Source organism: Triturus cristatus, chromosome 9 (genome assembly GCF_964204655.1).
Source record: "Triturus cristatus chromosome 9, aTriCri1.1, whole genome shotgun sequence".
NCBI lineage: Eukaryota > Metazoa > Chordata > Amphibia > Caudata > Salamandridae > Triturus > Triturus cristatus.
The window spans coordinates 789,798,736-789,822,669 of record NC_140592.1 but is presented as its reverse complement, the minus strand read 5'-3'; the positions used below and the strand labels follow the sequence as shown (position 1 = coordinate 789,822,669).

The following is a 23,934-nucleotide window of genomic DNA, read 5'->3' as shown; positions in this document are numbered from 1 at the left end:
TAGCGAGAGCACAGTGAGAATGTGTCGTTCTCTGGGATTGGTCAGATTTAGCAATCCTTCATTTGCTACGAGGCTTCGGAGAGTGCACCGTGGTTTGGGATTTGTTGGAGAAGGATTCTTTGAATTGTACAATTGCTTGTAGCCCGCTAATTCACGTGCCCTTAGCGCAGCACGTAGCTGCTGCACACCATCGACTTCCATTCCATTAGGTAAGTTAGCCCAGAGATGTTGACTCTACTGAGTTATTCGTTATTCTGTTAGACACTGGTTGACCGCTAGGTGACCGTTCGACTTGGACCGCATCCTACCTAGAGACGAATAGGCAGACTGAAGTCTGCTATGAGAATGTGAAACATGCTGGTAAGTAGATTTGTCACCAAGGCAGGTTGCCTCTGGCTCAGCGACTTTTGTGGCGCAATCTGCCACCGAGAGGCACCTGCAGTAATTTGTAATATTATGGTATATATCCTGAAACTAAATAATTTGGCATTAATGTGCGATTTGACTGCGAGGTTTATTTAAGGGGAATATCAACTTTCAAGCTAAATTTGCATGACAGGTTGGTGTAGCTGTTTCAACAGTGTGGCATTTCACTTAAGTGCCTACCTAGCCTTGTGTTGCACTGTATTGTAGCATTTATTTAGTTAGCTCTTCAGACCCATGATAACTTCAAGGCCAGAAATGTGTCCTCTAAAGGGTGTTTTACGTTGTATGTCCTTTGGGAGATATTGGTGGAGATGCCTGCTGTTCGAAGATGTGCTCCTAACCGTGTGCAGCTAACTTTGTAGCTGATACACCTCAAGTGTTGCAGAAAATGTAATAATGGGCACGGTCGGTCGTAGATTCCTACTTGCCAGTTTGTGCACATCAATCCTCATCTTGACTTTTTAAAGGTGGTAAGAGCCATGTCTTTACATTTTCCAGAATTAGAGGGGATCGTCTTCGCTCTTTATTCGAACATTTCGTAGAATTCTAGACTTAAAAGAAAGTGCCCCCGCAGTAAAGCCAGAAATGATTGCAAGACTTGACGTTATTTTTTTATATAAACTACATGTAAAGGAGGGCTTCTGGGTGATACGTGCTGTGTGCTTTGCTCTTAGGAAGTTTCTTTTCTACTGAATGCAAAATTAGATGTTTTTCCATTTAGATTAATTACAATATTGACCTTCCTTTGTATTATGCAGTTTCAAGAAGCCCTATTCACAGTAAGGACAATTAGGATTCAGTAGACTTCAAGACTTTTCTGCTGTAGGATATGGCAACTACATGGATGCAGCAATAACATTTAATAAAGCTTGACACTTAGTATTAAACTACTTTTGAAAACAGTTCTGAAATGAAACAAAAGAATATATGGTATAACGAAGTATATGTTTTCTCTAGGTGGTGTAAATAAGCTTTGATAAATGAATCTTGCAAGAGCCAGTCAAACCTGGAAAAGGAGGCTGTCCCGTTACCTCCAGTAGGGCCATCGAAAGTGGCTGGTGCACATAATGGAGTTTCCTAGCAATTCAAAATACGCTATATCTTGGACCAGAGCATGAGGTGAGTGGACCTTAGATCTGCTTGGGATAAAGAGGTGTATTATACAATGTGTGTGCCACTCAGACATTTGAAGTGAACTGGCATGGGTATTGGTATTTGTTAGCCCTGACGCCCGTACTGTGGGTATGCGTCGTTTCACAATCCCTACAGTATTGTGGAAAGATAAAAAATGCTGTTTTAAAGTTGTACATTATTATTCTACATTGTGAGATCATACATTGAGAAGTAGGATGGCAAGTAAATCAGTACATTTTATAGATTAGTCAGGCATATAGTGAAACTGTTAAGTTGGACGTCAATGCCCATCCCTTCATTAAACGTTTTTGATAAATACATTGTGAATTTCCTGTGTCCTCAATTTCTCAGAGCACAGCTGTTCCAGTACTGCACTCTGGTGTAAAGTTTTATTTTAAATCGTCTACGTCATTATCATAGACATTTTCTTTACGTATAAGGCTTAAACCAAGGGATTCTTAAAATGGGAGAGGAACCATCAATTTTCAGTGAATCCAATATTGTGGCATTTGTGGAAAGGTAAAAAGCAAATGAATTGGTTTTTGTTGGGTAAGCAAAGTAAATATTCTGACATCAGTTCTGGAGGCTTTCAAGGCAGGGGAATCGAGTAGAATAAAGATAACTTTATTTATTTTCAGGCATATTTGTGTGTTAGTGGAATTCTCAGGCGTCCAATTCAGGCAACTAAACAGAAGTTGAATTAAGCAGGTGTTGCATCAAACCATGAGTACACCACAAGGCCACTCTGAGGTGAACTTCCCTACCTTTACCATGGTGCCTCTTATAGACACTCATTGGCAAAGCCAGTAGGTCTGACCTTTGTAAGCGTGCAGGGATTTGACAGCAAATAAATAAAGTAGGCCGATTTATTACCCCATGCTCTATGTTGCGGAAGAAGGAAGCAAAATGTGATTGACGTTTGAACAGACCAGAGGATGAGGTTGACTGACTGAAAGCCCGTGTTTGTGTGTGTCTATAGTATGTATGTATTTTTATTATGATTTTTTTTAAATATGAGGCTATCAAGACAGTTAAAGATGATTCTAGGCAACGTACAAGCACAGGAGCGGACCTCTGAATCCTGCGTGATGGTCCAGAGTTCAGTTCATCCTGCAGTGGTCGACTATCTCAAAATTTGTGACGCCTCTAGGATGATGAGCAAACTGTAGTCTCCTTTGTCAGGATGCATTTCACATCAGAGTGGCTGATTCAGAACTGAAACAAAGGAGGAAGTGTTGCATTTGGCGTCAATCTCTAAACCTGTGTTCATGTACCATGGTACAGTTCCTTCATTGCCTATCCCAGTTTCTCCCTTGGTTTCCCCCTCCTTGCCCACGCTGCTGATGTGAATGTTCTACTGTCGGTTAGAAGTGACAGTTAGACTGGCTTTGCGCTTTTAGCTGCTATGGCGTGTGAAGGCTGTCTGTACTTACCAATAAAGAAGTGTTGGCTATTTACCTAGTCTGGCGTTTCACTTCGCAACATTGGGGACGAGCATGGGATCCGAACCCACGTGTGCAAAGCATGGATTGTTAATCCATTGTGCTTTGCACGTGTGGGATCGGATCCCATCCTTGTATTTTATAACGCCATTTGGCACATATAAGTTTTGCCATTTGGTCTGGCATCTGCGGCTGCTGTTTTCCATCGAATGATGAATATCCTGAGGTATTCAATGAGGGAAAAGGACGCTTGAAACATTTCCAACATAGGATATCACCTAAATCCTCCAACAGTAGGGTGTCCTATGGGAACTAAGATGGAGAAGTATTCACCTACTGGACCCGCTATGTCACCAGACCCCCCAGTCCTGAATCCCTGTATAAACGCTGTTGAGGCAACTTCTAGGTGTGGTGGCCCGGCAACGTTGAGAACTTCAATGACTATTTCCTCTTGGAATATAGCAGGGCTGGAATCAAAAGTCTCGTCTGCTGATTGGATAACTTATATAGAAGACTCAGAAATTTGGGCATTCCAGGAAACATGGTCTATTGATGGGGTCTTTCACGTCGGCTATTTGAATTTCTTCAAACCAGCAATAAGGGGTCATAGGGGTAGAGCAGTTGGTGGACTGACCTGTTGGGTGAGACAATCTGAGGGGATAAGGGTGGAGGAGGTCAGCATTGATAGCCCAGATATTCTGGCCATAAGGGTCAGATCAGTGAGTGGCCTTGATTTAACTTTGTATAATGTTTACGCTAGGGGTCAACCTGGTGGGAGGTGCTCTCAGGTCATAATGGCTTTAGAGAATCATTTGTCCCAAGTGGCCCCTAATGAAGATTTAATTATTGCAGGGGATTTCAATACCTGCATTGAACCACTAGACTCAGATGACGGCAGGCTTAGCGAAGAGATTGATGCACTCTGGGGGATCCCGCAACTGGACCTCGAGCCTATTAGAAAATGGACTGAGGCCGCACTTCAAATGAAAGGGTTATGCCTGGAACGAGGCCTAAGGGCGGTTAACGGTAGGACTAAGTCCGATGCCAAGGGTGCGGTGACATTTGATAATGGTAGATCCAAAAGTCGCATCAACTATATCCTTGTGAATGTGGAGAAATGGATACTAGTTCTAGACATGGAAGTGCAATGTCGTGCTGAAAGTAACCACAACCCCTTGGTTCTTAAATTTGATGATAGGAGCTTTTGTGGTCCAGTATTGATGGAAGGTGACACTTGCCTCACTTGGTCTCAATCTCTAAACATGTGTTCATGTACCATGGTACAGTTCCTTCATTCCCTACCGTAGTTTCTCCCTTGGTTCACCCCTCCTTGTCCACGCTGCTGATGTCAACGTTCTACTGTCGGTTAGAAGTGACGGTTAGGCTGGCTTTGCCCTTTTAGCTGCTGTGGTGTGTGGAGGCTGTCAATGTACTTACCAATACAGAAGTGTTGGCTATGTACCTAGTCTGGCGTTTCACTTCGCAACAGGAAATCTGATGGATAGTCCGCTCACAGTTCAATGGTGGTCAAGTAGTTTACTTGATTAGGAACACATCTCTACAGATGTGTTGTAGAGATGTGTTGGTGTTTCATCACATTTTTAATCTGGGAAAACGTTTGTAGAAGGAAGCGCAGATGAAACCGCACCAGCTGGAAATTGTCCTTTATAATGTTAGCAGGTAGATAGATGATCAGTGTTTGTGTTTCCAAATTACTGTGGATATGTCTTTGTTTTGGATAGATAGCTAGAAATGGGTAAGAGGTGTGTGTTATTTTGAGGGAAAACCATGTTGAATTTGATGTTCTGAAATATGGATTGTGTAATTATAATTACAGATAAATGCATGTGTGATAAATCCATTTGATCTGCAACACTGATTGTGACAGTATTGGACCTCTAAACTGTAATGCAATGTTTTTAGCAATGGAGGCAGGTTACAGGATATGTCGTCAGTAGGTCAGATGCTCGAGGACCACCATTTAGGATTTCTACCTACTGTTATCGCTTCCATCTTTCCGAATTTCACTTTTAGCTAATGGTTACCCAGCCACTCCCTGGCCCCTCTCATGCATTGCTGGAAAGGGAGTCCTGTGCCTCTTGGATTGTCTCAGCAAAGAAGCATAAGGCTATCATTTCTGCACATGCCATAGGATCATTTGAGCTTATGTATTGGCTCAATACAAACATTAAATAGACAAGATGACAAAGCACAAATGTGACGGCCTCCAAAGAATATCTGCTGAGTTTTGAATAGAAAAAGAAGTAGCAAGATCATTTAAGTGCGAACCAGTTGGCGACAGTGCCCCGAGCTACAATGTCACACCGCCTACTTTGAAGAATTGTGTGGTTGATGGTTTTGTGGGGGCAAGGTACCCCAAAATGTAAGACACCTTACAATTTTACATCAATCAGAATGACCACATTCACTGGATCGGTGGTGACGTTAAACCTCAATTTAGTGAGGCAAAATGTCCTTGTTTTAAGGCACCTCCCGAAGGCATCAACAATCAGAAATAAAATTGAGTAAATGGGCCTATTCAGTAACTGAGTTCTAGATCAATGAAAAGTTAAACGGTTTTATTACAAAATTCAAAAGTAAAGCCGTACAGAGTCCATGCCATGAAGGCTGTCAATGAAAGGACAATACAGAGAAAAGCAAAATCTAAAGTTATTCCAAGTGGGCAGCAAAATAGGGGGGGGGGGGGACTGACAGCATTGCTTAGTAGAACAGGAAAGGCTTCTCCCTAACCCCCAAAATCAAGGCTTTTTATACATTATTTTTGCATAGCAAATTATAGAAACTGCAGAATAATTGTGGTGTGAGCAACATTATTTTTGCATAGCAAATTACAGAAACTGCAGAATCATTGTGGTGTGAGCAAATGCATCATTTTATTAGCAAATCTGAGCACACGTAAAATAAACTTAATATTGCCTTGACACCTAAGCACTCTCCCACTACATGAATAATTCAGCACTCTCTATGCTAATGTCTCAGTAGATGCTAGAACAAACTACATACATTAACCATAACGTGATATGAATGAAAAGGGGCACAGCGAACTAGTAGAAGGACCTTGACACCAAAGTTTCAGGTTGCGACTGAAATGGGGAAAGTTCACAGAGTACAATAAACAATATCAGTAGAAATAAACCAGTGCATCTCAGCTTGACTGTGCTGTAGAAATTGCAAGCAGAGGGGGAAAACATGAGTGGCAGGGGTGACCTCTTTCTTGGAAAGATAGCGTGTATACACAGTTGCGGCAGAGTTAACACATATCAGAAAAACACACTTCTACACTTAGTAGAAGATGTGTTTAGAAATCAACAATACTAGGTCCGTGTATACATGTCTAATCGAGTGTTAAAATACATTATGCACTTTGTTAGTGATAAGCAATACTATAAACTCATAACAATCTTTCACAGTGTCAAATCTTGCTTCTTCCAGTGAGGCTGTACCCCTGCATAGGTGTACTCTCAAATGTTTTCTTCCTAAAAATGTTTAATCTGGCATGGGTTTCCAGAATCTTAGCGGTTATGAGAAGAGGAGAGATTGCTGGTTAACTAGCCAGTGCAGAAGAATCATAGTGACACTTTTTCAAAAATCTACTACAGTCACCTTCTTAAAATGGGATAGCACCAACTCCTGCATCAGAGAAATATTAAAAATGTTGCAGAGATTCCAAGAGACCGTGGATTCCTCTATATTGCCCCAAGACTGGAGACATGCAGAAATAGCTCTCTTCCTCAAGCCCGGGCACCCTCCGGACGACCCCTCTTCCTATCGCCCCATTTCCCTTATTAATTTTGAGCCTAAGCTGCTGGGAAAGGTCCTTGCCGATCGCCTCCGTACATGCATCTTAGATCTAATTCATCCTGACCAGTCGGAATTTATGCCCCAGAGGGCACCCCGTCATAATATCCGTAGGGTACACAACGCTCTAGCAGCCGCTCTGGCGCTGGGCCGACCAGCAGCAATGCTTTAGGATGATCTAGATAAAGCTTTTGATTCCCTTACTTGGGTGTACCTTTTTCAATTGCTGGAGGCCATCTATTTCGGACCACGAGTCATTGCTTATATATGTCTATTTTATACCAACTTAACAGTGTCTGTGTGGATAGCCGGGCATCGCTCACTCCCCTTCTCTATCCAGGGGGGCACAAGGCAGGGCTGCCCGCTGTCGCCATTATGGATCGCTCTCGAGGTTGAACCCTTGGCAGCTTGGGTTACAAATGACCCGGTCCTTTGAGGCTTTGAATGGTCGCAGTCGCGCTCAGATCGTATCGCGTTATATGCGGACGATGTCCTCTTTTTCATTACAGACCCATGGTTCTCCGGGCCTCGCATCTTGGAGATCCTGAGAGTATTCAGGGGCACTACGGACCTACACACAAACCCTGCCAAATCCATATTGTTTCCGGTGTGCGGTCACCAGGGCAGAGATACTTGGGCTTCACAGCTCTCCCATGCCACAGAGGGCTTTAAATACCTCCTGTATTTTCATGTCACCATGCCCCAAAACCTCCTGGGCGCATAATATCACTCCACTGTTAGCTAGCCTCAACAGGGAAACTGCAATATGGTCTTCCCTTGCCTTGTCCCTATATGGGCGCTCGGCCATCTTCAAGATGGTATAGTTGCCTCGGATCTTGTATCGTCTCCAAAATTTCCCTTATCACATCCCGCGCTCCTGGTTTGCGCAGGTTAACGCCATACAAATACATTTCTCTGTAACGGTGGGGCAGTTAGTCGCTCTTCGCACATGTGTGCAATCTACGTATTGTGGGGGAATTGCGGCAGCGGACATCTATTCCTATTACGCAGCGTCACATTTACTCGCGGTCAACGAATGGTGGTATAACTCCCCTACCGACCCAGCGTATGTGATCGAGCATGCGCCAATGGAGCAGACCTCCCTCCTCCACCTCCTATATAGCGCGACACGCCTAGACTTTATGCCGCCGGCAGGGAAAGTAGAAATACTGCTCTGGCGGGCACTAGTTCGACAGATGGGATGGCACGGTACACTTACCCGGGCAACCCCACTGTGGCAGGGAACATACCTCCGTCCTTTGGCCACTTTGGGGGGGTTCCAGGGTTGATACATGGTAGGGATGTCGATCCATGGCGATGTGATGCGGGGCACCACACTGAAATCCTATCAACAACTGCAAATGGAATACAACCTGCACAACAAACAATTCTACAAATATCTCTGTCTCCGCCATGTGCTCACCCCCCTGATCCACACACTTGAGACCCTTCCAAAATTCCACCCGTTGGAAGGCTGTCTGTTGATGGGGGATTTAGGCCTCCACAAGATTAGACAGATTTATCAGACCCTAACGACTCACACACAGACAACGCTCAACAAGACATGGCAGGCCGACATCCCTGACTTAACCGACGACGACTGGGCCGAAGCCATTGCCAGTCCGCGGGTAGTGGCGGTCTCTACTAGATACCGCCTGATACAGTTTAAGTACTTGCACAGGGCTTACTATACACGGACTAGACTCTGGCAGATGGGAGTGATTCCATCCCCAGCATGCCTACGGTGTGAGCGAGACGAGGGGACCTTTCTACATACAGTTTGGGGCTGCACAGTACTTCAACCTTTCTGGCGCAGAATTAGGTCCTGCCTTCAGGAGGTGCTAGCGTGGGAACTTCCGATGGACCCGAGACTCTTCCTCTTACATAGCACGGATGATATAGGGGGAAATGTCTATAAGCAACATCTACTGTTTTTATCCCTCACTGTTGCCAAGCGAGACATAGCACAATTATGGAAAGGGACATTTCCCCTGACGATGGGTAAATGGAAGATCAAAATGGATAGATGTATGGGGGTCGAAATGTCAGTGTTCCTTGCTCGAGGTTACCCTATCAAACATAGGAAGATCAGGACCATTTGGGCGTCATATCGAGGAATCGAGCTTCCCCCCCCCCCCCCCCCTTGCCGCCCACCGACCCCTAAATGGTGTCTAATGGGGTTCTAATGTATATTGTTTGGAACATCTCGTATAAGATGGCAATAGAGCCTTATACGTTTTTTAACTTGTATGCCTGTCCTGAGATCTAGTACTGTCTGCACTTCGTTTGAGTTTTACCCCCTGCATGTTGGGCAGGTGTTGGAATTTGGCCAAAATGATGGTCTTACTGTGATCTTATGTCATTTTCTCCTACAGGTCATTGTAGGGCTCTCGGCCATATTTCCAACGAAAAACCAAATAAAATGTTTTGTGAAAAAAGAAAATGTTGCAGAGGAGATAGGCAGTTGCCAAGCCCAGGAGTTTATAGGTATACATTTGGGAGGGTTCAAGAGGGGATACAGATTTAGTGTGAGGCACACTTATTTCAGCCTGATTTGAAAGAAATCCTGATGACAGACTGTAATTAATAACCGTACAGACATGGCCTTCTTCAGACATAGTACGTCTAACATCCATGTTTGTTTGAGTGAAGAAAGAGGCTAGCCCATCATAGCATAATTCTTGAAAGGTGAACATGTTAGCACACTCTGCAGGGGGATTGGTCATTTTCTGAATGATTGAAAGCTATGGGGGGAGGGGGTTTAGTTCCCTCAAATATAATTATAAGCTGTTTGTAACTCAGTTTATATTTCTGAAGCAGCAATTCAGAAAGTTGATTATAGTGATTTAATTACATGCCCAAGCCCATTTACAAACTCTGCTTTGGAGTTTTAAATCAGTCGAAGACAGGATGAACCATGGAGCTGGTTCTCCTCTTGTACTGGGGCAAGCTTATCAAGGGTATGTAATCCATTTATCGTATGTTTTCTAATATGGACTAGAGTTTGTAGTAGATAGAATCAGTCGGGTCGTTCTTAGCCTATAATTTATTCTGCACAGGCAACTATTAGCAGCTGGGGCAAATTTGAATAAATTCTGCTAAGGAGCTTGATTGTCTGACACTGAGTAAAAGTAAACATCTGGAGCTGTATCGATCAGACTCTTAACACATAAGGCTACCTTACTCAGTCATTCCATTTGTTAAAACCTTCAAGATGCTGGACATCTAAAAGTAAATATGTAACTTTTGAACATTATAAAGGTTATAGATTTGTTTTACTTAGCAACATTTTGTCATTATGTAATCAATTCTTATATCAAACCAAAGTCTCACCTTTCAATTCCCATTAATAACAGATTTTTAAGAACATTTTTATGGCTCAGATCTTTGTTAACCTCTCTCTGAGTTTAGACAAGGCTGGCCTGCTTATAAACTTTGCTTGGTTGGTTAAGTGCTGGGCCTAATTAAAATTAACTTTTTTAAGTGTTTGACCTAGTCTTTTGCAAAAGTGCCACAGACTCCTAATAGCAGTGTTCCAGGATTTAGGAATCTGCTTGGTAAATCGTTTTAACTACCTAAATCCAGACTGATTGCAAGATTAGTAAATTACTCAAATGTAGAAAAAAGGAAAGTATATTATTTTGTGACCGAGCAAAAGCGATGTCCATTCAACTGATTGTTGTAGCCTGCCTTAAAATGAATGATGTTATTCAAAAAACATTCCTTACTTGTTCCTCTTTGGATATTTACTTTTGTAATTATCCCTTATCTCGCACAGAGATGCTTTAACATTCCTTTTAGCCTCTGTAATGGAGAGGAGCTGTGCTGCACATGATGAATATTTTATGCTTTGTAATTATTTTAAGTACTTTTCAAATAATATTTTCGTACACTATATCTGGGTGAGAATTTGGTTCTGCCACGTCTCAGCAACATTCTAGGTAGAATTTTAGTCTTGATATTCTCAATGAAGTGTCATGTGTTGATAAAAACATTTTTTAGACCAAGCCGCCATGGTTCTAGTTAACTCAATCAAAAAATTGAAAGGATCACAAAAAAATCTTGTGTGTGGCCTTGAGAATGCATGGATACGTTTATCCTAGATTGAAGATGTAGCACACTCAAATATTCGATCACTGAGGAATGAGATTTGAGAGGGTTTTGCAAGTTGAAATTGACAAGTATTATATGTTTCTAGACAAGGTCATAATCTGCTTCACAGACAACACAAAATTTAATAGGAAAAGAAATGTACTGGCACCTGGAGGATGATATTTCGCTGGCAGCGTTTTTAGGGGTAACGCCAAGCTGAATAATGATTGATTTCACCACTATCGGGGATAGTGTTCTTTTAGGATAATAGCAGCACCTCTGCCTCTTTGTTTAGAGGGATGGAATATTCAAAGACTTTTAAACACAGGTGAAAGGGCCTCTGAAAATGGCCTGTGCAAACTATTCAGTAAGCCAAAATTCTGGGATGCATAAAATATCAAGGTAGAACTTTTCAAGAAGCTTGTGCATTTCCCAACTATAGTTCACTGAGAAGCAGGCATAAATATAACTAAGTTAGATGGTCTCGGAATCGTTCACAGTGGCAGCAACTTGGTGAAGTTCAGGAAAGGGAGGCATCTGTCATGAAGGAAAAGCGTTTTTAGTTGATTCACTTGGTTGAGGGTGGCAGATGGTAGCTGAACAAGCTTAGAGGGGCAGAAGTCCTTCAAAGTGTTGTTGCTGTAGATGAGAGTTGCAGTGCTTGAACCTTGTGAAGCTTGATGCATGGGAGGGTCTGGCAAAACAGATAGGCCCAAAAAGACTTCCTTTTGGCAAGCCTGCCAAGCGAGGTTTTAAAATTGGATCTCATGTCTCCCTTCATCCCTGAGGCTTTACTGGAAGGCCATTTGGGGTGGGTCATTTGTCTTGAGACAGTTAGCATTCTGAAAGTCAGTGTTAAAGTATGGTCATTCTATCTACATCTGCTGCTTTCTGAATGTATTCCAAAATTTGCCTAAACAGTTTGAGTTTTCATCTTCAGTGGCACTTGCAACTTTATGTTATAAGAAATAATGGATGGCATAGAATCTTAAATACATCGGCCTCGCCCAATTGGACGCCATCCCCACGCACGTTGCAGGACATACACTCGGACCCATCTTCATGGCCAGCGACAGAATCAAGTACAGCTATGTCACCAAGCTCACATGGACCGACCACGCCATTGTCCACTTCGCCATCGCAGGACCCCCAAGCACCACCCTAAGCCACTTCGCACCACAGCTGGAACAAGATCTGAGAGAGCCAATGGACCGACGCCCTCAACACCCTCCGCCCTCTCACTATAACCAACCTAGAACAGGCAGTCAGGAACTTCTCTACCTGGATCACAGACTACGCTTCCAGAGTCCCCCTCAGCAAACCCAAGAGGTCCGTCAAGCAAGCCATCTGGTACACTACGTAACTAAGAACAGAACCATGAAGCGCACCTGCAAACAACTTGAAAGGAAATGGCACACCGGCATGGATCCCACAGACCAAACAACAGTCAAAACAGCAAGATTTTCAAGTGACTGCCAACACCAAAAGCACCGTCATACAATCCCTGGTCACCAGCCAACTGGACTACAGCAACACACTCTACGTAGGAATCACCTTACACCTCCTCAAGACACTCATCCTCGACCTCTCCAAAGGGACCTGCATCACCCGCCATCTCAAGAAGCTCCACTGGCTCCCCATGTAGAAGAGATGCCAGTTCAAGATGCTGATCCACACCTTCAAAGCCTCCACAACTAGGGACCAGTATACACCAACCACTGACTGAACTTCTACCTTCCTTCAGACCACCTGTGCTCTGCTTGCGTCTGCCTCACCCTCCCCACCCGTATAGGCCTCCGCAACAGTGGAGGTGTCTCCTTCTCCTATCTCGCTGCAAAATTCTGGAATGACCTCCCACATCACCTACCATCCTCCCTGCTGGAATTCAGAAAAGGACACAAGACCTTGCTGTTCAACTCAGCCCCCTGCAGCAGCTCCTCAAGCGCCTGGATACTCTCACGGGCGATAAACCGTTCCAATTTGATTGATTGTGCAATACTATTTGTAAAATGTTAACATGCAGAGCATTATCAAGAATACACATTGCAAGGCTTCTGTGAATAGTAATTTTTCATTTAAATAATTTAAGTTCCATGTATATGCAAAGTCTAGATGTAGTTGAATTAGAGATGCTTCCCAATTTTCACCTACAGTACGTGCAATCTTTTTCATCAAAAGTAAACAGCAAGCATATGGAAGTAGGCAAGGTTGTAGCTATAATGTGAAAGGAATAATTTCAACTACTGATTTCATATTGTGGTTTTTTTTCCAGGATTCTGTGGAGAGCCTATGTCTGGTCTGTGAGGCTTCGTCAAAAAAGCCACCATTGGGTAGGAGCAAAGACAACACCGGGCATTGGTTATATGAGACTAAACAATTCTGAATTGCTTCGATTTTGTGCTTTTCAAAGACAGTTCTTCTGTGCTATTCCAAAAATGTTGGAGACTAAAGTTGATGTAGAGCTTTACTCTCCTAATCCCGAAGTTCGAGAAATGACTGTTCTTAACAGGTCTGCATTTAAAAGGACAATTACTGTTCCAGCTTTTACAGTTAAAAAGGACATCATTCATAGATTAATGAAATCTCTAAAAAACAAAGTACTACATCGTCCAGGCCTGAAAAGAGTGATAGACTATCCCAAAGATGAGGAAAAGAAATTAGTGCTATTGGATCCTTGCAAAATATCCTGTCGGGAATCTTTTGAAAAGGACGAACTTCTTATTTTAGAAGAATTGGATATTAACCCTCAAATTATAAAATATGATTTGGAGCTGTCTTATGAAAATTTTAAGACTGAAGAAATTTTGCGAGCAGTTTTACCAGAAGGACAAGATGTAACCTCAGGATTTAGTCGAATTGGGCATATTGCTCATATGAATCTTCGGGAACATCAGCTACCATATAAGAACTTAATTGGTTTGTATCAGTGATTATTTATTTTTTATCTTTCATTAAAATGATACATATGGCAAAAAATGCACTGGAATGTCTTACTGGGTTTTATAGCCTACGATACCACACTGTAGCATTTTCATATTTTCTCCTTTTAAATATGAAGAATGAAGTGAAGCTGTTACAATAGTCATGCAACCTCACGATGAGGAAACTGCACTTTGTTTCAAGGCAGACAAAGGGTCCTGTAATGCCGTTCATGGCAATTTCTCTCCGAGGACCTTGTTCCTCTTTGCAAAGATACCGCATTCTTCCCACTACTGCTGAGCACTTGTCTACGGCCAGTGTAATTTCTGTTTGTGGAATCGTAGAGCCTTTACTTAGCTTTGTTTGACATTTTTAAAATCTATTTTCATTCGAAGATGTTTTTTTCTGTACTTTTATTTCTTGGTCTTTTCCTCTGGTTTTTTTAAAGGAATTTTGTTTTACTTACATTTTATAATTTACGTAGAGGTGAAACATGTTCTATATGTTTTAAGAAAATCATATATATATATATATATATATATATATATATATATATAACAGCAACATATATATATATATACAGCACACTTCCCAGTTAACCTCCCAAGAACTGCTAAAGTAACTACGAAGCCAAAACTTTGTCATTCATTTAAAGTAGGTTTTGAAGCCTTCCAATGTTCTTACAATTTATGAGGTTCCACAGTAGAGAATGGCTTCATTGTGCTTAGTTGGCGTCCCTAATCACTCCCGAAATACACTGTTTGACAGTATATCATTTGTCCATTGAATACTTACATTTGTTCTAAGTATGACCTTGCATCTGAAGTATTCACAGTCCTGCCCTACCTAGTTATGTATGCTTCTTAAACCATGAGGCTATCTTGCCCTCTTTGTGTTCCATGGCTTTACGTTTCTCACATTGTTGTTTGTCATGCTGTCATTCCATTTCTTGTACATACCTTTGTTGGTCTACTTTCAGTGTCTGAATACCCTTCTAATGTCCTTATGTCGTCCGGTTCTGGATTGCAGCTTTCTCTGGTACCAGTCTGTGTTTCTTTTAATCCCAGAATGGCCGATTTACTTTAACAAGTTTGAACTGGTACTTACCAGATTTGTGTGTCTAAAACCCCTTCTGGGAATTTCTAAGAGCAATCCAACAGCACATGCATGGAAGATCTGTAATTCCCATAGTTTTTCAGTGTTTGGGGAATTGTGATACTTCTACTTTGGTGTTGCCCTGTATGTGTGTTGCAAGACATAACATGAGACTAACTTTGTATTAATGGTCCCGGTACTTTCATTTCATAAGACTAAAATCTCCACTAATTCATAATCTTTGAATTTGAGCTTCAGGTATTTTCCCAATTTCACTAGGTATAGCTTCATTGGGCTTCCCTCCTCAAATGATAAGATTGCAAGTGTTCAGGAGATGCTACTTTTCAGTCCCCCATCGTTCCTCTCTTTCTGTCTCTCTGGTACTACTGCTACAGATATTTTAAAATGTCTCTATGTGGAATATTCTATTTTCATATCCCCAGATGGTTATCTGAATGTCCTTTCAAACAATATTTTTTAGTATCCAGTGTAAACCCTTCTAATCTCAGACCTCTCAGTAAAGATGCCTGCCATCAGGCAAACGTTGGTGTTCATCCAAATGGTGACATTATGAGATACAGTCTTCCTAATTTCGCTGGTATGATCTAGGATAGGATTGTGGTGAATAGTTTCAAAAGGACATTTTCAAACTTCACCCACATTGGTGTCTTCTCCCCACCAAATTGTACACTGGCAGTTTGCAGTAATCTATTTGGCCTACATGTCACATTTTTGGCTGGACACTCATTCCTCTCCGAGTGTTATCTGCATATAACAAATACAGTTTTATTTTAGCTCTTTAAGTTTGCTATACAAATTTAGCAAGGCATTTCTCCACATTTTTTTAGTAGTCCCTGCTTAATTGGAAAGACAGACCGCTAAACCGAGTTCTTCTGGAATGGTTGCCATCTTGTCTATACACAAGTGATAAAGTAACTTTTGAAAGACCATCTTAAATTGCACTCCTAATCTTTCATTGTTCTCCTCACCCTAGTTTCAGTTCTAGTTTAAAGGCGATCACCAAATACTTCAGGGTCTCTGTTTGTCTTATTGCCAGTTATTCTTGTTTTCTCATTTCCAATTTCTTCTTGGTCAAAGGCATCATTTCAGTTTGTAACGGTTAATCTAATATCTCATCTAATATGTTTTTATTTATTGCTTCTTACTGTGCTTTTTGAGCAGCTTCTGTAATCTTGTTTTTCGCACATGTAAAGCGCTCTGATACCCCCGGGTCTAGCCAGCGCTATATAAAACCTTACAAATAAATGAAATAAAAATCTCAACAATAATTCAAATTTGTTGGTAAGTTTGGAGGGATGTATATATGGGTTACACATTTTGAACACAATATGTGTGTAGAGTAACAACTTATTGTATTAAATACCAATCAGTATCTCACTGATGTCTGAGTCTTTAATTGGACATGCCAACAGTTTCAGTTCTATTACAAAAAGAAGCCGGGACGGCCCATCATGGTGCCCCTCTGGGGCTGAAGAAATCTTTAGCTGGTCTTACAGATTTCTTACTCACCCTATAACCATGTAAAACAAAATTCCTTAAAGGTCCTAACCGTGAAGGGGCACTTTACATGATTACGTGATCAAATATCTTTTCTGCAACTAATGATACATGGACTGACAAATTGCCTAGTTTGGAGCTGTTATGTATGTCACTAAAACATAAGGTATTGTATTGATCAGGAGAAGTTTGTAAGTGCACGGTATTGGGGCATTGAACATAAGGCAATTGTGTATACCTAGCCATAGTTTTAAGTTTGCAGGGCATCCAGGTAAAGAAAAGTGGTGGAATCACACAAACCAAATCTGAGTCCCCCGTGTCTCTCTAGTTTTAAAAAATGTAAGGGGTTGGCCAGTTCTCAAGGTTTCTTGCCAACCTCAGGCATATTGCAACACACTTGCATGGTAAATATCTGCAATCCTCATACTGAAAATGTAACTTTGGTACAGTTTTTGCCCCCTGCTATGTGATGTGCCAACCCACATATGTTTATGAGTATTATTTTAATAAGGAGATATGTGGCAATACAGACGGTAGGACATTTGTTATGATTGTTTAATTTTATCAAAATGTTTAGATTACTGTTGTGTGTAAAAAAAAAAATGCAATAGGTCTCGCTTTTACCAGCGTTTAAGCGATTGGCATTGTAAATGACCATGCCTTTTATTTGTGTTTTAAACCCAACACCTATATAAAAGGCATTGTTATTTGTAATGCCAATAGCTCAAACTCTCGCAAATGCGAGAGCACTTTAATGTTGGCCACGCCCCTTCGTTTAGGCGCTGCTCACCGTATTCAGGTTACAGTGAGCAGCGTCTAAACAAAGGGGCACTGACTTATTAAAGTGAAAGCGCATATGTTGTGCTTTCACACAAAGCAAAACCAAAATAATTAATTTAGAAACGTTCTGCAGCTCAGCCGCTGAAGTGAAAGCAGCCCTCACTATTAATTAATAAAATAAATAAGCGTGGTCGCTAATTTGAAAGCGGCCACCTGTAAAATAAATAATTAAATAAGCTTGGACGCTAAACTGAAAGCGGACCGCGCCATAAATAAAATAATTGAAGAATAAGCGCGGCCTCAATAGTTAAAGCTGACCATGTAGTAATTTTAATAAATACAGTAGTCCAAGCATGCGGCATGCTGCGATTTCCGGCATGCTCAGATGTCGTCGGTGGAATAGGGGAAGAGCATTAAAGAAAATAGTGCTCACCAACTTATATAGTAGACCATGTAATAGCACCAGTAAAAGGTCCAGTCGTTATGGGAGGTAACAAATGCAGACAAGACGGTACCAAGGAGAGACTAACAAGACTACTAACTACTTAGAAACCAGCGTTTAAGAAGGACAATGACAAAAGCCAATTAAAATTATGGGCAGAGTGGGCGGGGCTTCAAAGCCATACTCCACTACTGCATGCCTTGCAGCAGCGCATGCACTGCACAGGCCCGACCTAAGAATGAATAGCTTTCCTTGATAACCAGTTTCTATTAATTGTCTTGTGATGATCAGTACACATTGAAAACGAATTGTACTCTGCTGCTGAATTGTTGGCTCTTGGTTGTTTTGTACAAAGAAATGTTCTATATCACTGTGACAGGCAGAGTCCAGAGAACGCAGAAGCATATTTTTTGTAGCTCCGCCTGTTAAATAAAACTACTCTCAGCCTACCCAAAGTCTGGAACATGTTTATTAACAAGCAAAGGAATTAGTAACCACAATATAAACCATTGCGACTTTGCCCTTAAACTTTGGAGTATATAATACTAACACCTCTAGGAATTGTATTACATTTATACCTTCCTTCACATAAGAAAACGAAGGAGTTACATAACTGATAGTGAAACCACTGAAGGCAGTAGCTAAGATAGATTGCCTTGATTCTCATGAGAAAACAGATGGAAAGACCTTGAAGAGATGCAGGGCAGAAACTTCTCTGCTGAACTTAGTGTAATCTAATTTTCTGGCTGAACAGTGCTAAGGTGAAAACGAGGCTTAGGCTTTCGCAAACGAAAAGGCCTGCAAATCTTGGTATAACACAGGAGTGCATTAAAAATTTGGGTTCAAAACATATTGCTCATTCTAATGCAGTATTCTAATAGATCTATCTCTATTTGTAGTTCACAAGCCTTTTGTACAAGTTGCAAGTACAAATCAGGACCGTGATTTCTCTTTCACCTCCAGTACATTCACGATTTTGTGAACGTAATTATTATTGTATGGTAAGACCTTGACTAGTCTTTTCAGTTCAGCCCCTACGGAATACAAACATTTATCTAGTTTTCATAAATGTGTAGCTTTCAAGCTTCATCCAGGATTTCTCATTTGTATTCTCTCACAAATTGCAAGAAAGTAGAAACTGAAAAATATGAAATGGTGACCACCACATGCAAAATTTCAAACATATTTGTGAAAAACATAATCTCTGCAGGTAGCTCACCCATTACCCAGAGAGAAGCATGCCTTTCTGTCCATTTGGAACGGTTATTAGATATACTTGGAAAAGTGAACTGGTGTTAGTTAGTCTCTTAACATGGTAATCAGTAGGAAGTCTGCAGTATTGATCTGTCCTTTTCAATATGCTTTTGAAAAGGGTTATTTATAATAGACAGCCAAGAGCTCTGCCTTGATTGGCCAACTGAGGTTACTACACCCTTAACATACATATATAATGTGAAAAAATGTAGGAAAATATATGACTAAAAGTAGCCCTGTTTTCTTTAAATGTTTATTCCAGGTGAAGTCATAATGGATAAGAACCCAGGAATCACCTCAGTAGTAAATAAGACCAACACGATAGATACCACGTACCGAAATTTTCAAATGGAAATTCTGGCTGGGGATAATAACATGATAACAAAGGTGTGTATGGCTTCTGACTGATTTGGAGGGGAAATGTGTAAGAATATTCTGGATGCAGTAAACACAAACGTCTTTATGTTTCCCCTGTTGTATCTCATTCACACTTTATGTACATATGCTCTAAACTTTTAGTCAGTTTTATATTTTTCGGTTTTGATTGTTTTATTGTGTACATGAGATATTTCTTACGGTTTATTTTTTGCCCATAATTGTGATGCTTGCTTGGAATGGGGAAATACATTGCTTTGTTTGTTGGTATTAACCCATTTTTGTTCCTTCCATACTTCCATATATAATCAAAATCCCCCTTTCTGTGGAAATACAGTAAGTTGATGATTTGAGGGTTTCTCTAGAAAAACTTATATTTGTCCTTCTCTCAGCCTGTGGACATTTACCAAACATACAGAGGCTTCATTGTCAGATCTATCATTATTGGTGTCCGCATTTAAGCCTTTCAGGTCTATTGGTTACTCAGCAGGCAATGCTGAGTGAAGTTTGACTTCTCTATGTAGCTATCATTAATGCTGCTTTTTGTTCAGGGCCATTGTGAGTCAGGCTGCATGTTACTCTTCTCCTTCAGGTGTATAGGGCCAACCAACAAACGTTCATGTTGTCTTAATATTCCAAACTCCATCAGTTACTACACGACAGTTCTAGCTTGTGTGATGTTAGCAGAGGACATCTTGTTGATCCCATTAGTCTCAAAGCTTTCTTCAGACATGTAGTGTAAATGTCTAGTTAAGAGCAAAACCATATTCAGTTAGCTGTAGATGGGCATACTAGTAAGAGACACCGTTGTATCAATGAATGCTATGTTTAGTTATTGCATAATGTTTAATGTAGGTCAAGTCTTAAATAGCTAACTGGAGTCCAGGGACTTTATTGTATTACTTTTCGGTACATTAATGCAGGGAGCACCCTGACATGATGCTGAGAGCCTCTCTTTTTCCAACTTTCCCAAAACCTGGTTTGTAGCTCTTTATTTTTATTTGTGTGATGCTTGCATCATGGCGAACATATTATATTCTCTGCTTACAGATTTAGGGCAGCCTCCTTCGGCCATTTGCTATTTTTTGCCTTGGAACATTCAGCTTGACTTGCAACATTGTGACACGCTTCCTGAATTTGCCCAGAGGAGTGTTTTTGGTCTCACCATTTTTCTATTGGCTGTATGTCCTTCTGTATGCACTCGAATGGACGAGGGACTGTTTTAAAGACTGAGCATCCAGGTAGAACTGGGGCACAAGCGCTGGAAAAAAAAGTCTGGAAAATGGATGCTACAGAAAAAGCAGTCCTTTTTACTTCCTGTAACATCCATTTTCGGATTCCTTTGTCTGCATTTTCTCATGGGTTCACAAACCTGCATTGGCAAAGCCAACTGTATGCAGTACAATAGTCAAGACCCCATGCTTTTGCCAGTACTTGTTTTTGTTTTCCGGCCCAAAGTTATTAATGACCAGATTTGTTACGCATAGGTCTCGAGTGCCAAATTAATATCTTGTTGTGCAGAGGAGCTGTTTCTGATCCACTTGGGTCTTAGTTGTTGCATCCCTGAGTCTTTGCATCTTTATCAAGTGGATAGCAACAGTGATTATGAATGAAAGGATTTGTAGATGTGCTGTTTGCATTCCCTTCACAGAAGAATTTCCTGTTATTTTGAGTGAGTCAACGTAATGAATCCTGTCATCTGCCATAGAAAAGATTGCATGTGCAGTTTAACATAACGAGAGTGAGAGAGCAAAGTATCACCCACCCCTTCCTCCGGGCACACTCGCTCGGCTGACATCTTAAAGATCGAATATAGTCCCCATAATACAGAGCCCTGTTGGTTAGTCAAAAATGCATGCAAAGTTTCTGTATAGGGCCTTCATCTAAAGTAGAGTAATTTTCTGTAAATGGTATCATATTTAAAAACACAGATTGGCTTCTATGTGATTGTTTTTTTTTTTTTTGTATTGTTTTTTTAGGTTAGAGAAAACAACATCAGCTATGAATTTGATTTTTCCAAAGTCTACTGGAATCCACGTCTGAGCACCGAACACGAACGGATCACTGGGCTGCTGAAGTCTGGTGACATACTCTTTGATGTGTTTGCTGGGGTTGGTCCTTTCGCCATCCCTGCTGCCAAGAGAAACTGCACAGTATTTGCCAATGATCTTAATCCAGAATCCTACAAATGGCTTTTGCATAATTGCAAACTGAACAAAGTGGATAAAAAAGTTCAGACATTCAACATGGATGGTCGTGATTTTATCACTGGGACAGTGAAAGAACACTTAACTCAACAGTTGGTGCTGCCACCAGAGGAAATAAAAAATTCTGTGCATATTGTGATGAATTTGCCAGGATTGGCTGTTGAGTTCTTGGATGCTTTTCAGGGTCTCTTAGATGAACAACCGAGCAGAAACGTCATCCTTCCCACTGTGCACTGTTACAGCTTCTCAAAAGATGATAATCCTGCTAGCGACGTAAGGCGGAGAGCTGAAGCTTTTATGGGCGCCTCTATCGAGGAATGTAGTTCCATCCATCTTGTGCGAAACGTTGCACCAAATAAGGAAATGATGTGCATTAGTTTTAGAATCCCTGCAAGGGTGCTCTACAAGAATGATTCTGCAACACCGGGTAAGTCTGTTACCAAAACCTATTGTAAAATTGAGGAAAAAAAGCATGCAAATTTTAGTGACGTTCTCTGAAGGTGCAGAATATCGACATACGTTTAAAAAATGTAGTCATGCGTGAATTAAATCCTTCTTAATGAATTAGCAGATGAACTACTGCCTGCGCTCTGTTTCATTGCAGTTCAAATAGTGTGCATGCTCTGTTTGTGCAGGTTTGTTCACATAAGGGTAACTCGGCCTCTACAAGGGAATGTGTGGGTCAGTTATGACTTGTTTGGGGTTTGGTTAGCTGTCAGCTAGAGCCCACCAGCAACCTATTAGACATTCATAACTTGAATACATTGGCAGTGAAAAGAGTGTTGAGGTTGTGTGGCAGCAGTAGCAGGTGCACACTACTCTTTCCCCTCCTGATATTGCATTCACCGGGCTTCCAAAACACTATACACCCAATTTGCAGCTAGCCGGGAATGCCGGCCTTGAGTTTTGTGCGAGGTGGCTAGTATTTCCGGAGGACGAAGTTTCAGAAAGATTGTAAGTGTGGCCTGACCTCGAAAATCTGTGCTTCACCCAATCTGGTCTTTTTCGCTGCACAGATCTAAACAGATTTCACATGCCAAAATGTTCTTATGGAGAATAAAACTGCAGTGCGTTTTAAAGGAACAACTTGTAAATTGGATGTAGATGGGGTGACCAGGCGTCCTGGATTTGTCAAGACAAATGCCCAAAAATCTGGACTGTCCTGGCAATTTCAGTAAATAAAGTGCATGTCCCGGTTTTGAGAGCAGGTCACACGAACAGAGAGGCACCTTTTTCATGTTTTGCCTTGCATAATTGGGAAGCACCCTCTAGTAGAAAGCAATTTCATTTTCGAGGATAATAATACTGTGGGTGAAAGTTGCATTCATTCCCCCCCTGGCTCTACTGCCTCATTGTCTGTTTCCTTTGTTGATGGGAGCTGTCAGTTAAGTCTTTCTGTTTTCCTAAGTGGGTGCAACATTGTATCCCCACTTCATTCTGAAATGTCCCGGTATTTCGTTTTCAAAAAGAAGTCACCTTAATGTAGAATGAAATGTCGGTTTCCATCTTGGGTCAGAATAGGAGTCAGGTTCTGCATTTTGCAGGGAAGATGGAGGGGCCAAAGGTCAAGAGTGGAAGCGTCATATTTGCCTACCCATGTCTGTTTATGACATTTATGAAAGCTATGCGGTGGATGGCACGCCCCCACTCCATCCATTTGAATTGCATAATGAAATGCTTTTTCTTTAACCTGTTTCACTTTTTAAAACATGTCTTCCCAGTTTTCTTACATAAGGAAATTTCATTTGGTCTCTGGTTCTGTTCTTTTAATTTGTTTTGACATATTCTGCACACATTACTACACTGTTATTTCTAAACCTCCTTTAACTTTTTTGTACTTTTCTTCAGAAGGTACAGCTGAGCCATCGCCTAAGCGTCTTCGAAGAGATGAAGAGAGCAATGAAAATACATCCAACTGATTCAGTATATCATTTATAGTTCCAAGATTTTGAAAAAGTTGAATATTTATTTACCACAAAGATATGGGTTTTTTTCGAGCTTTGGGCTTTTGCTCTTTTCTATTGGACTACGAATGAGTGCTTCTACAGGAATGAAACACGTTTGGAAAGGATGGATAATAGGGACCTATCAGAATGTAAAAAACAGTTTTAATTTCAAATTTGTTTTTGGAATGAATTTAATAATCCAAAAGGTTGTTAGCATCTTAGTTGTTGATGGCATAAGAGCTTTCCTCTGATTAAATGTATTAATCGATAACTCATGTCGTTTTCACATAACCAATTATTGTTTTGATTGCAGTGCAATATCTACTTACAGGCTAAGGGTGCCTACCTTGAAAGCCATCTTTAGAGTAAACTTCCTCGTACCTCACCTCCAACAACAATTTTTCCCACTACAATCTGTTACTGACTTTAAAAGGTAATACCATTTCCAATATGTTTTTGTTTGGATTAGTTGTGGCTAAAGGGAA

The 23,934-nt window shown here is 41.1% G+C and overlaps 1 protein-coding gene across 2 annotated transcripts; it reads left to right on the top strand.

The window, feature by feature from the left end:
- The first annotated feature begins 6 nt into the window (after positions 1-6).
- TRMT5 (tRNA methyltransferase 5) lies at positions 7-23,720 on the top strand. 2 transcript variants are annotated; one of them, XM_085626177.1, is made up of 6 exons: positions 7-209; positions 1,384-1,545; positions 13,186-13,829; positions 19,184-19,308; positions 21,276-21,930; positions 23,352-23,720. In XM_085626177.1, the coding sequence occupies exons 2-6, from the start codon at positions 1,541-1,543 to the stop codon at positions 23,420-23,422; spliced, it is 1,500 nt and encodes a 499-aa protein (XP_085482303.1). In that variant the 5' UTR covers positions 7-209; positions 1,384-1,540; the 3' UTR covers positions 23,423-23,720. The 2 variants fall into 2 exon arrangements, with proteins under 2 accessions (XP_085482303.1, XP_085482304.1); XM_085626178.1 differs by having other exon boundaries at positions 185-360.
- Positions 23,721-23,934: the final 214 nt, after the last annotated feature.